General features: G+C 36.4%; 1 protein-coding gene across 3 annotated transcripts in view; it reads left to right on the top strand.

The window, feature by feature from the left end:
• Positions 1–7,333: 7,333 nt before the first annotated feature.
• Positions 7,334–15,786, top strand: part of LOC107674302 (coxsackievirus and adenovirus receptor homolog) — a 15,719-nt gene continuing 7,266 nt past the window's right edge. Inside the window, exons 1-4 of one of the 3 annotated variants that reach the window (XM_016468243.1) lie at positions 7,334–7,423; positions 10,169–10,274; positions 13,754–13,917; positions 15,367–15,568. In XM_016468243.1, the coding sequence (XP_016323729.1) occupies positions 10,199–10,274; positions 13,754–13,917; positions 15,367–15,568 (442 nt within the window). In that variant the 5' untranslated portion in view covers positions 7,334–7,423; positions 10,169–10,198. The other 2 variants (XM_016468244.1, XM_016468242.1) reach the window with 2 other exon arrangements.

Genomic DNA, 15,786 nt, shown 5'->3' on the forward strand with positions numbered 1-15,786 from the left:
CTATTTTAATGATGTCCTTACTACCTTTCTGGGCAAAATTAATGACAGAATTTTAATTTTTGGGTGAACTATCCCTTTAAGTTGGCTGTCTTTTGGCAGGAGCGTCTGTGGTGTCTTAAATTGCTGCCTGTGGAGGAAGCTCAATAGGTTTAGGAAGAGAACGCTGGTCAAAAGTCACAATCATTATACTAATGATTTCTGCACCTGGCTTGTGTCCTCTCATTACCAGAAGTCATGCATGGATCAGTCAAATACATTTTTTTAAAAACTTGTTTTCACTTGAATGCAACTTTCATCAATTGTTCTTAACTCTAGAGATTTAAACAGACACACACTAGCATTCAACCATTTGGTTTCAGTTTTTTTATGGCTTTCTTCAGCAAAGATGCTTTAAATTGATCAAAAGTGACAGTAGAGACATTACTAATGTTACCAAAAGTTTTTTAAACTTTCTATTCATTAAAGAATACTGGAAAATGGTTTTCACAAAAATATTAAGCAAAACTCTTTTGACATTGACAACAAGAAATGTTTCTTGAGCAGAACATCAGCATATTAGAATGATTTCGAAAGGATCATGTGACACTGAAGGCTGGAGTAATGATGCTGAAAATTCAGCTTTGCATCACAGGAATAAATTCTATTTTAGAATATTTACATAGAAAACTTTTTATTGTAATAATATTTCACAATATTACTGTTTTTACTGTATTTTTGATCAAATAAATGCAGTCACAGTGAGCATAACCAAACTTTTGAACAATAGTGTATGTTCAGTTAGGAGCTCATGCACACACACAAACAAAATGCATATTATTTTGGTTTTCATATTATTTTGGTATGTTGCCAAACATATTTGCCTTTTACATGTTTATAGGGAGGTCTAAAGGGAATACTAAAATGATGTCAGAAACATTAGCATCATAATGACAGAACCTGAGAGGTAGGGAATAAAGAGAGAAAGCAGAGCTTAAGGAATAAAGAGCCCATGGCTCAGGACAGACAGACTTGAATCTTTAACACAGTTGCCCAGGAAGACATCTCAGGTAAAGAGGAGACAAATCCAAGTGTCAAACTGAGGGTATGTTTACAGAACATCGATTGTACTAAAAATGGAATCACTTTTCCTTTGCGTTTTAGAAAAGTTTTGCATACAGAGTTGTCAAAACGATCCCTGTAAATTACTAAAAAGGCTGTATTATTCTTGCCAGGTCAGCAGTTGGAGATGCCACTTTGTAAAGAAACACTATGCACCTGTGCACATACCTATAGACATGCGCATGACGTCACTGCTTTCACAAATTCACATTTTCGTGGTTTACATGGATAAAATTACAGTATTGTTTTCAAAAACTTGCACTTTGAAACCCGTTTTCAGGTTTGCATTTTCATGCCCCCAAAATGCTGTTGTCATGTAAATGAAATACCAAAACGCATAAAAAGTTTTCAGTTTTTGGTCAAAACAGTGTCGAGTAAACAACCCCTGAGAGAAAAGAGACTATAGCTTTGGTTACGATCTTCTTTCAAACTTTCCTTGACCGTGTGACTAAACCAAACCAGAGGTATTCAAACTGGCCAAGCAGCATGCATAAACACGGCAGATAATAGACTTTAACACTAGTTAGTTAACTAGTTAGAGACTGCAAGATCTACAACATCTGCCAGTGGGAGACTCTCGCTAAAAGTAATGCCTAAAATAGAAATGAATCCAAATTAAGAGAAGATTTTAAACAATGTTCAGTGCTTAATTGTAATCCCAGTTTACTTTCAAAGGTCTTGTGAATTCAGCCAGATTCAATTAATGATCTTAACTTAATTGGAACCACATTTCAATGACTTAAGAGTTTTGAACGGTAATGCAAAAAAGAAGAGACCACAGCTTTGGTTACGATCTCTTTTCATCCTTTCCTTGACCGTGTAACTGAACCAAAACTACAGAAAACTACATAAACACCTTAGATAATAGGATTTAAGGGTGCTTTCACACCTGTAACACACTTGTTCCGAAACAGGGATTAAAATTATTACAATGTTGCTTTTTATTCTTGGTGCAGTTCGCTTTCACACGGCAAAGTTTCTAAACGGACCAAATTTGTTAATACAAGTCCTTACTTGTAACAGCTTCGCGGGCTTATTGTTGTTGTTTTTGTAGCTGTCCTTATATTAATTTATCATTTTGAGCAGGAGTCCAGGATTCATCGGGAAAACATTTTTAAAATGCACCTACTAGGAAGAAGAGCAATAAGACGGCATTATAAAATGAAAAAGTGTGCTTTTTTATTTTGAATGGTGAAGACGTGCTCACCCAGAGACATTCACAGGCTCATTTTGAAGTATTAGCAAAACAACAAAGCGGAACTTACTTAATTACCCATTATACATTGTGATATAGCCTGGTGCGTTGGTCCATTAGATCGGATTGCTTTCTCACTACAACCGAACTGCTCCAGAGTTCGTTTTAATTGAGCCGAGACCACCTCGTTCAGGCGATCTGAATTGTCCGATTGGAACAATTGGACCGATTGTTTTGGCGCCGTATTTTTTGGTGTTCACATATGCCCAAACGAACCAAGCTAAGGGGGGGAAACGCGCCAGGTTCCGAAACAACAGGCCAGGTGTGAAAGCACCCTAATACTAATTAATTAGTTGTCTAGCTCGAAACTGCAAGATCTGCATCATCTGCCAGCAGGAGACTCCCTAACGAACAACTGCACAGTAATGCCTAGAATAGCCATGAATCCAAATTAAGATAAGATTTTAAACAAGTTGAGCTCTTAATTGGAATCCCAGCCTACATTCAAGGTCTTGTGAATTGAGCCAGATTCAATTAATGAGCTTAATTTATTAATTGGAACCACATTTCAACAACTCAAGTGTTTTGAAAAGTAGTGCATAAAAGATGCATGCACATCCAGGCACTTGCATTATCTTGGCGTTAAGAACATCTTGACATGCCGAAAGCGTATAATCACATCAGACGTATACTCGTGCAAAGCATGCATCTCTCCACACTGCGGCATTCACACAAATCCAGGTGTGTTCTGTGAGGCGTCACTTCTTTCTTTGCTTTAATGAACGCCTAAGGTTTTTTGACTATTCTGACTCAGACTTTCAGAGACCCCATGGGCCAAATTACCAAAGTACAGTCACAGCATGATGAAGCGTATTCCCTGCCGATCGATGCCGCATAATTACGTGTCATCTCCCATTCTACAGAATTAGCCCTGTCGGCTGATGTCCCCTCTTCCTGTCTGCCCCTCTCTCATCATACATTGTTCTGCAGCAGAAGAACATCAAGGTTTGATCAGGTCCGATGCTGGTGCTGCAGCGCTACAGCAAACCTACTAATAGGCATCCTGCCGAGCTGCCGTTGCATCCATCTACGGATGGCAAAGGTAAATTACTCTGCTTATTAAAGGGGTCCTATTATGCTTTTTCACTTTTTCAACTTTAGTTAGTCTGTAATGTTGCTGTTTGAGCATAAAAAAAGATCTGCAAAGTTACAAAGTTCAAAGTCCACTTCAAAAGGAGATATTTTATTTAACAGAAATCACTTTTCAAAAACTACAACAAACGACTCGTTTGGACTACAACGCATATTTTCCGGGATATGTGATATCACAAATATCGACGAATGGGACGAGACCTGGTTGAGCTGCACTAGAGAAGGCAACGAGTGTTATCACCATGTCTGAGACACGCTAGCTTTCCCAAGGCAGACGAACTTAGAGTGGTTACAATCATCCGGGTTTAAATCGCGCTCAAATTTATTTGATATTGACGCAATATTTACACTGAAGCTCGCAGGCGGCTATGGTAAGGGGCATGACATTTCCCGACCAGGCGCCGAGTGCTGCCAATCACAGCACACACTGGCCCAGCTAACCAATCACAGCGCATTTCGTATTTCAGAAAAGGGCCTTCATTTGATACAGGAACTATTCGAGCCGTTCATGCCAGACTGGCGAGAGAGGTGTTGTAATAATGTAAAATATAGTATGAGAGCCTGTTCTAGTACACCCCCAAAACAAAATCAAGACTTTGTAAAAGAGCATAATAGGACCCCTTTAAGAAACGCACACCGCAGACAAAAATGGAGCAGCTGCAACTGAACACAGTTTCTCCCTGTGCAAAAGGCACATCAAACGAAGCATAAGTTCCATTCTAACGGTCAAATCGTGTGGATTGTAATGACAAAGCATGCCTATTAAGGTGACTGCGCTTTTGCCAAACTGTTTGTTTCACATTTCTCATTTTAAAAGTCCAATTTAAATTTCATTACTCAGAACAGCGGCTTTCTGACCAGCTGGGGGATTTCAGAAGGAAACCACAGAGCAACCTTCTCCACTTCAGTACCAAAGGTGCAAATAAACAAAAGCGCAGCACTCTGTGAAATCAATCAGGGGAGCCAACAGGTGGAGGCAGTCCAATCCAGCATTTGCATTCATTGGCACAGTGAGAAACAAAGCCTCAGCCTCGCTTTCTAAAGACTCCATTAGCATTTGAGTGAGAGCAGTCATGGGATGACAAGCGCAGCATTTCCCTGTGTGTTTTACCTTATGTGACCCCAATAACTCAAGTTAAAACACTTTCACGCTGACTGAATCACACTCAGATGGGAGGCAGAAGCCAATTTAAAGGTGTACCATGTCATTTTATCCATGTTTTGCTTCCAGAGAAATGAGTAGTGCTGTTGACAACAGAGTTTAAAATGATCAAGGCTCATATCAGCGGCCTAGAAACAGCTGTTTTAAGGTGCGATAAAACTTTATGTTCCTGCGAATTCACATAGCAAGAGGACACTTGACCAATCAGGGAATCTAAATATCACAGACTGTCCTCTTGGCTCAATATAAAGAATACAAACTTATTGCCTGCGTGTTCCAGGTTTTAAAATGTTTTTATGCGAATGTTGTAAGGGAACATTCTATTTTATCATTTTGCAAAGATTGTGGAACGTTACTTTTGAATGTTCTCTGAATTCTCTAAAACGAGAAGTAACATTTAAAAAATGGAATTCAGAAAAAAAATATATATATAAATTACATTTTTGTGCTAATGTTTGGAGAACATTACTAAAGATCAGATAAGTAATAGAGCAAAGGTTCTATTAAAGTTACTGCAGAAATGTTTGCAGAGAACCTCGCCAGAACGCTGCCCATTTGCCAGGGAGTACATAATACAGACACTTTCAGCTTAACACATTAAAATTACAGGAGTCAAATATGCCTGTGAATGCACGGCTAACCAAAAACACTTTTGTGTGTCATTGCATCCACACCAGTAGGGGTCAGCAGGGCCCAAAATGAACACTTATCAACTTAAACCTGTCTTTGATGTGTAAATAAAATGTTTGAGCTGGTAACTGCAACATATTACATTATAAATCAAAACGAAACGCTTGCCAGACCCTCACTGAACGTGACTCGAGAAAACAACTGTTATGACCCATGTGTTTTCCAATTAAAGACATTAGAGTATATAAGATTATTCTGAGATATAAAATGTTTTTCCACCATGGTCCATAAAATAAAGATTATTGAAAATACTGTACTGTTTTAAAGCTGACTGCTTGAACCATGGTGGTTCTTTAAGGTCAGATGTTATATTGAGTCATTCATTAGTCATCTGTACAGCAAAACAAAAAGCAGAGTTATTTTCAAAGCCTCACACCATATACAAGACTGTACTGTAAAGTATGGTCACGTTCTCTGACGTCTTTTCATCAATGTTTTCTCACTGAGCTCACTGGATGAACTGCTTCATTGAAAACCACAAGAAGACACTTTATTTGTACTTGAAAAGGAGAGATAAGAATTCTTAAAGCTCATATCTCAAGGTCTTCAGGGAAAACTACATCGAATTGTCTTTATTTTCTAATCGGCACCAATTATCAGCGGCCACTGTCTCATCGATTAGCTGTGTAGCGGCTGTCGGCCTTGAAGCAAAGCCTGAGGGGGAAAAAATCTCCTAGTTTGCCATGAAAGTAATACGAGAAGAACAATTCTTTTGTGTAATGAATCAGACTGAACCTCAAATACAGAACTTTGGTCATGTACACCATTGAGATCTTCAGCCAATTTATTAAACCAACTTAAAAAAAACAAAAAAAGTTTCATATAACAAAAAAAAAAAAAAAAGTTGAAATTGCTCAATTTATTTTGATGAGTTAAAGTACACTGTAAAAAAAAAAAAAGATTGTGATTTTAACAGTAAAAGACTAAAAATGCTACAGGAAAATTTTTGGAGCACAAAGACAAAACCATAAATAAATAAATTCAAATTCACACTCGTGAATGAAACCCGATTCCTAAACTCTGAATTGTGCACACATTCACACGCACCTTGTGTTTTTGTCCTCAGTGGCTGGTGATGTTGCCAGGGTGATCAAATCAGCATATCCACGGCTCTGTGTGTAGCTGTGGGAGTTTAAGGAGGCGTCGATGATCAAAAGAGCTCTGTCTGAGTGACAGAAGACTTCATCTGAGTCTGTGTACACACATCCATAGCCTACAGTGACTGCAAGGAGAATCAAGTATTGTACATGTTATAATTAGTGTCTGATTCCCCTGTGAAATAACACTGCAGTGTTTACATTTTTACAGCAGCCTAAACATGCACCTGTTCATTTCCAAATTAAACATACACATATTGGCCTATTGGGCTTAATATAAAAATAAATGCGAGTAAAACTAATAAAATTAATCACAAAAACAAAACAAAGCTTAAGCAATCATGCAATGTGTAACATATGCGACATAAAGCACACTTCAGCGCAGTGGTTCTCAATTGGTTTTGCATTTTGGAAGTAAAAAAAATTATACTTAAAAATATAACATGAAGTGTATTAAAATTACCCTGAATTGCACAAACCAAACAAAATGCAAAAAGACTCACATGGCACAGACTAAGAATAACCACAGGTTTGTAAATCCATAAAGAGTATGATTTATCAACCAAACACACAGTACAAGCACTAATACTGAATTAGTATTAGTCATATTAGTCAGATGAGAAGCACTGCTTTAATGTGAATGTACTGCGTTTGAATCAGTCACATGGTTTGATCCAAAATGGCTGATTTAATCCATTTACTTACTGTGATTCTTTGAACACATTTCACATTAGATAATCCAAATGGAATCACTCACTGGAACGAAAGCTCAAACTCCTACACAGAGGCAATGAATCACAAATCAAACATGTCAGGTGTAAATAGGCTGGTCAGCAGCAAGGTACACTGAGTTTGTGATTCTGAAACTGTGATTGGTGGAATGCTGTGAGGGGGTGGAGCCTTAGAGGAAACACCTGTTTACCTGCTTCAGGTGAGAGTGAGAGTTGAATAGAGGAACTAGCAAAGAAAACACCTGACAGCACCGCTCTGTTTGTTGGACTACTCTGAATTTGGTTGTTCCGTTAAGAGGTAATTTTTATTTTTTCACAGAAATCCCTTTTTTTGAGTTTACGTCAGCTGAATGTTAACAAAAGAAGTGAAGCTTTGAAGTTGGTTGTGTTAGGAAGGACTGCAGTTTGGACTTTGCTCTTTATAAAAGCTAACAGAAATTAAATCCTTGACTGCTCTGACCTCCATTAATTAGTTTTTCTGGCTTATTTCATTTCTTATGATACTAAAATGATTACTGTTGACCATCAGTAAGCAAGTGCTCAAAGAAGGCTTATTGAATTAAAAGCATATAAAAAGTCTGATTGAAAGGTAGGTGTGTGTGTGTGTGTGTGTGTGTGTGTGTGGCCTAAACATGCACCTGTTCATTTCCAAATTAAACATACACATATTGGCCTATTGGGCTTAATATAAAAATAAATGCGAGTAAAACTAATAAAATTAATCACAAAAACAAAACAAAGCTTAAGCAATCATGCAATGTGTAACATATGCGACATAAAGCACACTTCAGCGCAGTGGTTCTCAATTGGTTTTGCATTTTGGAAGTAAAAAAAATTATACTTAAAAATATAACATGAAGTGTATTAAAATTACCCTGAATTGCACAAACCAAACAAAATGCAAAAAGACTCACATGGCACAGACTAAGAATAACCACAGGTTTGTAAATCCATAAAGAGTATGATTTATCAACCAAACACACAGTACAAGCACTAATACTGAATTAGTATTAGTCATATTAGTCAGATGAGAAGCACTGCTTTAATGTGAATGTACTGCGTTTGAATCAGTCACATGGTTTGATCCAAAATGGCTGATTTAATCCATTTACTTACTGTGATTCTTTGAACACATTTCACATTAGATAATCCAAATGGAATCACTCACTGGAACGAAAGCTCAAACTCCTACACAGAGGCAATGAATCACAAATCAAACATGTCAGGTGTAAATAGGCTGGTCAGCAGCAAGGTACACTGAGTTTGTGATTCTGAAACTGTGATTGGTGGAATGCTGTGAGGGGGTGGAGCCTTAGAGGAAACACCTGTTTACCTGCTTCAGGTGAGAGTGAGAGTTGAATAGAGGAACTAGCAAAGAAAACACCTGACAGCACCGCTCTGTTTGTTGGACTACTCTGAATTTGGTTGTTCCGTTAAGAGGTAATTTTTATTTTTTCACAGAAATCCCTTTTTTTGAGTTTACGTCAGCTGAATGTTAACAAAAGAAGTGAAGCTTTGAAGTTGGTTGTGTTAGGAAGGACTGCAGTTTGGACTTTGCTCTTTATAAAAGCTAACAGAAATTAAATCCTTGACTGCTCTGACCTCCATTAATTAGTTTTTCTGGCTTATTTCATTTCTTATGATACTAAAATGATTACTGTTGACCATCAGTAAGCAAGTGCTCAAAGAAGGCTTATTGAATTAAAAGCATATAAAAAGTCTGATTGAAAGGTAGGTGTGTGTGTGTGTGTGTGTGTGTGTGTGTGCGCATGTGTGTGTGCGTACATATTTTTCTATCCCGGAGACTTAAACCTGAATACACGCCAACTCATGGGGCCTCGTGTCACGGTGAGGACCTAAATTGAGGTCCCCATGGGGAAACAAGCTTATAAATCATACCGAATTAGTTTTTTTAGAGTGTAAAAATGCAGGTTTTCTGTGAGGGGTAGGGTTGGTGTAGGGCGATAGAATATACGGTTCGTGCAGTATATAAACCATTACGCCTATGGAGAGTCCCCACAAGGATAGTAAACCAGACTTGTGTGTGTACAGTATATGTTTAAACTGTATTCAGTTTTCAGGGGACTCTCTTCCTCTAGGTTTAATTATTGTGCATTTTATTGGCAGCTACACTGGCACACGATTTCTTCCTTAAATGATTTATAGACACAAAGATAAGAATCACAGTTTCGGTGGTCTGAGACTGTAAAAAGTCCTTTCTTTTAATAACTCTACCTCATGTTTAAAACATTATAATGTCTGAATCATATACTATATGAACTGCCACTCTCTTAAGTGATTTGCATATTATACATGCATGCAAATAGTAATAGGCAGAAATATCAGTCAGGCAGTGTTTGGGATGTTAGGATTTGGATTTGCCCATCAGGCCAAAAATATCCAAGCACAGTTGTCAATTGATAGTGGACGTTTCCTCTTTTAAATTGTTTTTTAATAAATTTTGAAATGTGTAAATGTATGTAAAAAAAGAATTGTGTGTGTGTTTGTGTGTGTATATATATACACAAAAACACACACACACACACACACATATATATATATATATATATATATATATATATTGTTATATTTTTTAGATGCTTTATATGCTTATTTTTATATGCTTTGAAATATTTTTTTCTTATAAAAGACAAGATATATATATGATTACATGGAAATATATTATACTTATACATATATAGTTATATTTTATATAGATATATAGTTAAATTTTTATTGCTTTTAGATATTTTTTCCTTATTTCTTGTCTATTATATACATACATATACATACACATATCATACAGATCCCATTTGTCAGAGACAATACATCTTTGGTTGCTGATTTGATTTTTCTGTACTTCAGAGAGATTAATGATTTGTTTTTACACTTTTGAATCGAAACTCAAGACTTTCTCATTTCAGCTAAAATGACATTGGAATTTGCCATATGTGTGTCCCTTATCAGAAGATCCACACTTGCAAATGAGGTGTCCATCAGCAAGGGACAATGACAGTCTGTGCTTTTCTTTTTTCCCCCCCAGGTTTTCTGTGAGAAAAGCCGACATTTGGCTATGAGCAAGTTCTGGTTTAACTTCCCCTTACCTTTGGCTGCATTATACATCACTGCAGTATGTCTAAATCATGCAGGTGTGTAAAATGCTACTTTTATTTGTTTATTTAACTGTCTCTTTGAGCGTTTTCGGTGTTAAAGGTCACTTTTCTCTTCACTTTGTGTGGGCTGTATATCGAGTTTCTACGGCAGTCTAAGTGTGACCATGTTATGCATAAATTAACCCTGCATATTAAGAAGTTGCACTGGCCTCCCACTCCACTTTATTCAAATTCTAGCACTGAATATTACTGGATCTGAGATTCACTTCAATGCACTTGCATGTGCATTTCAAAGCAGCAGATGTACTGTAGAGTGCATAAAACAATAAGGTCGTTCATTATCTGTGAGCGTGATTTGCATAATATTAAATGCACTAAAATTACAGAGCATGAAAATGCGTGATTTTTGACCAATACATCGATGCTCTCACAGGGTTTTAACCCAGCATGTTGCTCAACACATTCATGCTTGGACTGTTTTTATTCCAGCTGAGAGACGATCTATAAATTGCACAGACACTCCCTGTGTTTTGTGTGAACGTGCAATACTTACAGGAATGATACAGTCATCTGACATATTCTGTTGTTTTGATATTTGTTGCTAAGAACATGACGAACCCAACAATCTGTAGCATTTCTTCAAAAATAAATAAGTAAACAGTTGTTTTTGGTAACATTTGTGTGACCTTGACAGCTGTGGCCTTTTGTCAAATTATAAATTCATAACATTCTCAGAACTTTGGCTAACGTTCTGGCAAGGTTCTCTCAAAATTATGAACAAATGGTCTTCCAGTAACTTAACGTTTGTTAAAAGTTATCTGGTCTTTAATAATGCTCTCAGAATGTTAGAACAAAATAATTACTTATTCATCATTAATGGAATGTTTTTTTTTTCCCCCTGAAACATTTTAGTTGGACATTCATCTAACGCTTTTTAAATGTTACTACTTATTTCAGAAGGTTCAGAAAATATACAAAAGTATATTCCCATATTGTCTGCTAAATGATCAAATGGAAAGTTCCATTCATAAGTGATGTTCCCATAATGTTTGCAAAATCGAAGTAAGAAGTTCCTTTCGTTCATATAACCAAGACAAAAAAAAAAAAATTTGTTAAAAATATTATTTAAAAAATGGACGTATTTAAATTATGTTTTCATAACTTAACAGGAACATTAGCACAATGTTCATAGAACATAATTTTGTTAGCTGGGAACGTTCTCAAAACGTTAGCACAAAAATATTATTTATACATTATTCATGGAATGGTTTTTTTTATGTTGCTGCTTGTTTCAGAATGTTCAGAGAACATTTAAAAGTAACGTTCCCATAATGTATTCAAAATAATTAAATAGAATGTTCCCTTTGTATAAACAAGAAAAAGAAACATTTTAAAAACATTTAATAAAAATCTGGACATTTAGAACATTTAGAAAACATTCAGAAATAATGTTTTTACATCCTAATGGAAACATTAATAAAAACATCTACATATTTTTGTTTGATGAGGTTCAGCACAAAAATGTGTGGTATTCACAAACAACTCTTTTCTTAGGCTTAATATAGAATGTTTCGTATTCACTACAGTATTCCGCTTGGTGCAGTTAATGCTATGCTATTACACCTGTGAAAAATTATCTAGTGATCGTGGCTCAGGTAATTCATCAAATAATGGAGAAGAGAGTTACAACCAACCATATATCCAGATTCCGCATGTTGTCAAGTGCACTTTCAGCATTTAAAGAGCGATGGATGGTGTCTGGATCATTGTGGTAGGGTGATGCATGCAGACTGTCGCAATTTGCACTGTACAGCATCATCCTCCACATTCTAGCACTCAGAACTGGCAAGACTGGAAACTGCTCTCAGCAGATTTTCTATCACAGACAGAACAGAATGTGCAAATAAGCAGCACTATTAGCAGCCATGATTCATTTTAGCAAATTCTCCTCTTGATCTGTTTTTAAAAGTGCACATCATAGAAAACAGGACTATTTGTGCACTTTTTAAATAAATGTCATGCCACTCCTTCCTCAGACCAATTATTGAAATTAAGCTGCAAAAAAAAAAAAAATTGGTTTCTTCAGAAATCATCACAGTTACGGCATCACAACTATGAGCACATGACCACATAACTAAATGTTAAAGGGTTAGTTCACCCAAAAATGAAAATTAGGCTGCGTTTTACTCACCCCCGAGGCATCCTAGGTGTATATGACTTTCTTCTTTTAGACGACTCCAGTCGGAGTTATATTAAAAATTGTCTTTGATCTTTCAAGCTGTTTCATGGCACTCAGCGGGTGTTGCATTGCTTCAGTCCAACAGAAGTTAAATAAAAAGTGCCCATCCGTAAAAAAAAAATGTCTCACACTGCTCCGGGGGGTGAACAAAGGCCTCCTGTAGTGAATCGATGCATTTTTGTAAGAAAAATATCCATATTCAAAATGTAATAATCACTTTAATCTAGCTTGTGCCAGCAGTTGTACACAGGAGCAGCTCCGGGAGCATGACGTATGAGGTCAGCGTTGCGCATGCGCCGGTGAGTCTCGTGAAAACCAACGTTTGTTTACAGGATCAAAGGAAGCAAAGTTTCCTTACTTTAGCAAAGGAAAACAAGTCTCCTCTTGGCTTATATCGAAATCCTCTGACATTCTTCTTTACAAATCCTCGTTTTGTACTTCTAATTCTTGACTGTTGTTTTGTTTTGATCTCTCCGCTGTGTTTCTGCGTGCGTCGATTCTGAGCGGTGCATGTGCAAAACTGACCTCATACGTCATTCCCCCGGAACTGCTTCCGTTTGCAACAGTGAGCGCAAGCTAGGTTCAAGTGATTATTACATTTTGAATATGGATATATTTCTTACAAAAACGCATCGATTCGCTACAGGAGGCCTTTGTTCACCCCCCGGAGACACTCCGACTGGATTCGTCTGAAAGAAGAAAGTCATATACACCTAGGATGCCTCGGGGTTGAGTAAAACGCAGCCTAATTTTCATTTTTGGGTGAACTAACCCTTTAATCAGTATTCAACAACTTGGAAGTTTCATTGACATGCATCTCTCATGCAAAGAGGTTAGCCAATCGTAAAAGAGCTAATCTGCATATTAAATATTCAGTTGCAAAAACAGCCTGTTTAAATGGCACTGAAAATAAAACTGTCTGTTTTTGGTGCATGAATCCTTGACTTTCAAACAAAGGCATAGAATATGGGCTCTTTAAATCAATGTCCATAAATGTTTTACAGCAGTGGTTCTCAAATGGTGAGTAACAGATCAGTTCTAATAGGAAAAATGTTTTTGAATGCAAATAATAAAATGCAGCACACCATATAATCATGAGTAATAAATAGCACAATAAAAATGCTTACTGGCTTTAAGCAAAGATGAGAACCACTGATTTATATTATTGTATAGAGAGAAAAATTCTATTCAATAAGACACATTTTCTGAGTTGGACAAGACAGGTGTTTGTAAAATGAATGATCATTATTCCGTATCTCTCTCTGTGAACCTTTAGCTTTGGCGGTACAGGTGACATCCACAGGACCACAGATGGTCAAGAAAGCTCAGGGGGAGAGTGTTACTCTGGGCTGCACATACACCGTGGATGCCTCAGATGTCGGAGACCTGGACATTGAGTGGACACGCGTCAGTCAAGACATGACCCAGAAAGATGAGATGGTGAGAGAGTGCTGAGGATACAGAATGGTGGTTAAAGCACATCTTGTATTGTATTGGCTTGTTACTGGCATCTTTAAGAAATAGGAAAAATGAAAATGGATCCGACTTCTTTCGAAAGCAATATGATTAAAATATGATTAAAATACACTTCTTAAGATGTTTCTCAGTAGGCATAATTGGCAATGTGGAGCCAGTCTCTAAAACTATTTTAAATAGTTCATATCAGAGTTCTTTTTTTTATTAACTAAAACCAAAATGTACTAAATTAAGTAACTTTCATTAACTACAAAAAAATGAATAAATAATGATAAAGATAAAATTATGGTTTGATCAAATTAAAATGAAATATTAAAAAAATAATTTGTTACTGTAGCTAGTTCTCATTTACATTTAGTATAAGTTGAAGTACAAAAATAAATGTAAAATTTAAATCTAAATTTTAAATAGAAATGAAAAACTATATAGACACTCAAACATATGTGTGTGTAAAATACAATGACAAAAGTGCAACACACAAAAGAAAATATTAAAATAAAAACCAATTCAAAATATTAATATGAACTATAATAGTTCAACAATACTATTGGTATTACAGGTAAATAAAACTAAAATGATACTTAAAATAAAATTAACGTTAATTGCATTAAAATAAAATATAATGAAGATTTTTAATTATTTTATTTCTGCTAGTTGCCAAGTTAACATTTCTCATTTAGTTTCACTTAGTAACTTCATATACTAAAATAAATCATCATATAAATCATAAACTAAACTAAAACCAAAATAAAAATTAATAAAACTATACTGACAATAAAAAAACAAATAAAATGACAAAACACAAAATTATTAAAATTTTAACTAGAATTTCAATTTAAAATATAAAAAATAATTCTAATTTATTTTAGAAATTAATGTGAATTCCCATTTTGTGCTGACTTTAAAGTTCAAATAAAAACAACAAAAAAATTAAAAATATTAATAAAAAATATATAATAGTATCTTAATCATACTAAAATAAGACTGACTGGTACTAAATGGTAATGGCACTAAAATAACACTCATATCATTTGAGAGACTGGAATATTTTGACACTGAATGACCATTTAAAATGAACTAGGAAGAAGGAAGAAAGGTGCAAAGAAAGCATGCTGTGCAGCTTTTCTTTACGTAACATCTGGCGTTTTTGATAAGACAAGAATGTAGGAATGTTTTCTCAGCTCCATAGAGATCACAGTCTCCACCTCATCAATCATATCATCTTGATGGATTTTGTAATTTCCTCCCATTTCTACCTTGTCCAAACTGCTTAACCTCAGGCTTTCCAGTGATGCATGTGGAGATTCAGAGAAATCCGTGCGTAAGGCTCCGTCTTAATGACGGCAGGTGGTTAGACCTGTTATATTAGATAAGACTCACTGAGCTGGGTTTCTCTGTCTGACTGTCTGACAGATCTTATCTTACACTGGAGGGAAACAGTACCAGCTAGGAAGCCCAGACCTGATGAGTCGCTTGAAGTTTGTTGGCGACCCGAGCCGCGGCGACGCCACGGTCAGCGTTTCCAGCGTCAAGGTCTCGGACACAGCCACGTACCAGTGCAAAGTGAAGAAGACACCTGGCATCGATTCGAGGAAAGTCACTTTAGTAGTGCTGGGTGAGGACGTGCTCATTCTGTGACTCTGCTGACCGGTTCTGACACTCTTATCAAGCTACCGGGTTTCTGTTTTACTGGTTCTCTCCACCCTAGCCTGCCCCTTTCATCCAGTCGCTCATGATGACATGACTGGAATGGTACACTCTAAAAAATGCTGGGTTAAATACAACCCAGTGCTGGGTAAAATAGGGACAAACCCAGCAATTGGGTTGTTTTGA

The sequence above is a fragment of the Sinocyclocheilus anshuiensis genome, unplaced genomic scaffold, assembly GCF_001515605.1.
Source record: "Sinocyclocheilus anshuiensis isolate Anshui unplaced genomic scaffold, SAMN03320099.WGS_v1.1 scaffold188, whole genome shotgun sequence".
In the NCBI taxonomy this organism is placed as follows: domain Eukaryota; kingdom Metazoa; phylum Chordata; class Actinopteri; order Cypriniformes; family Cyprinidae; genus Sinocyclocheilus; species Sinocyclocheilus anshuiensis.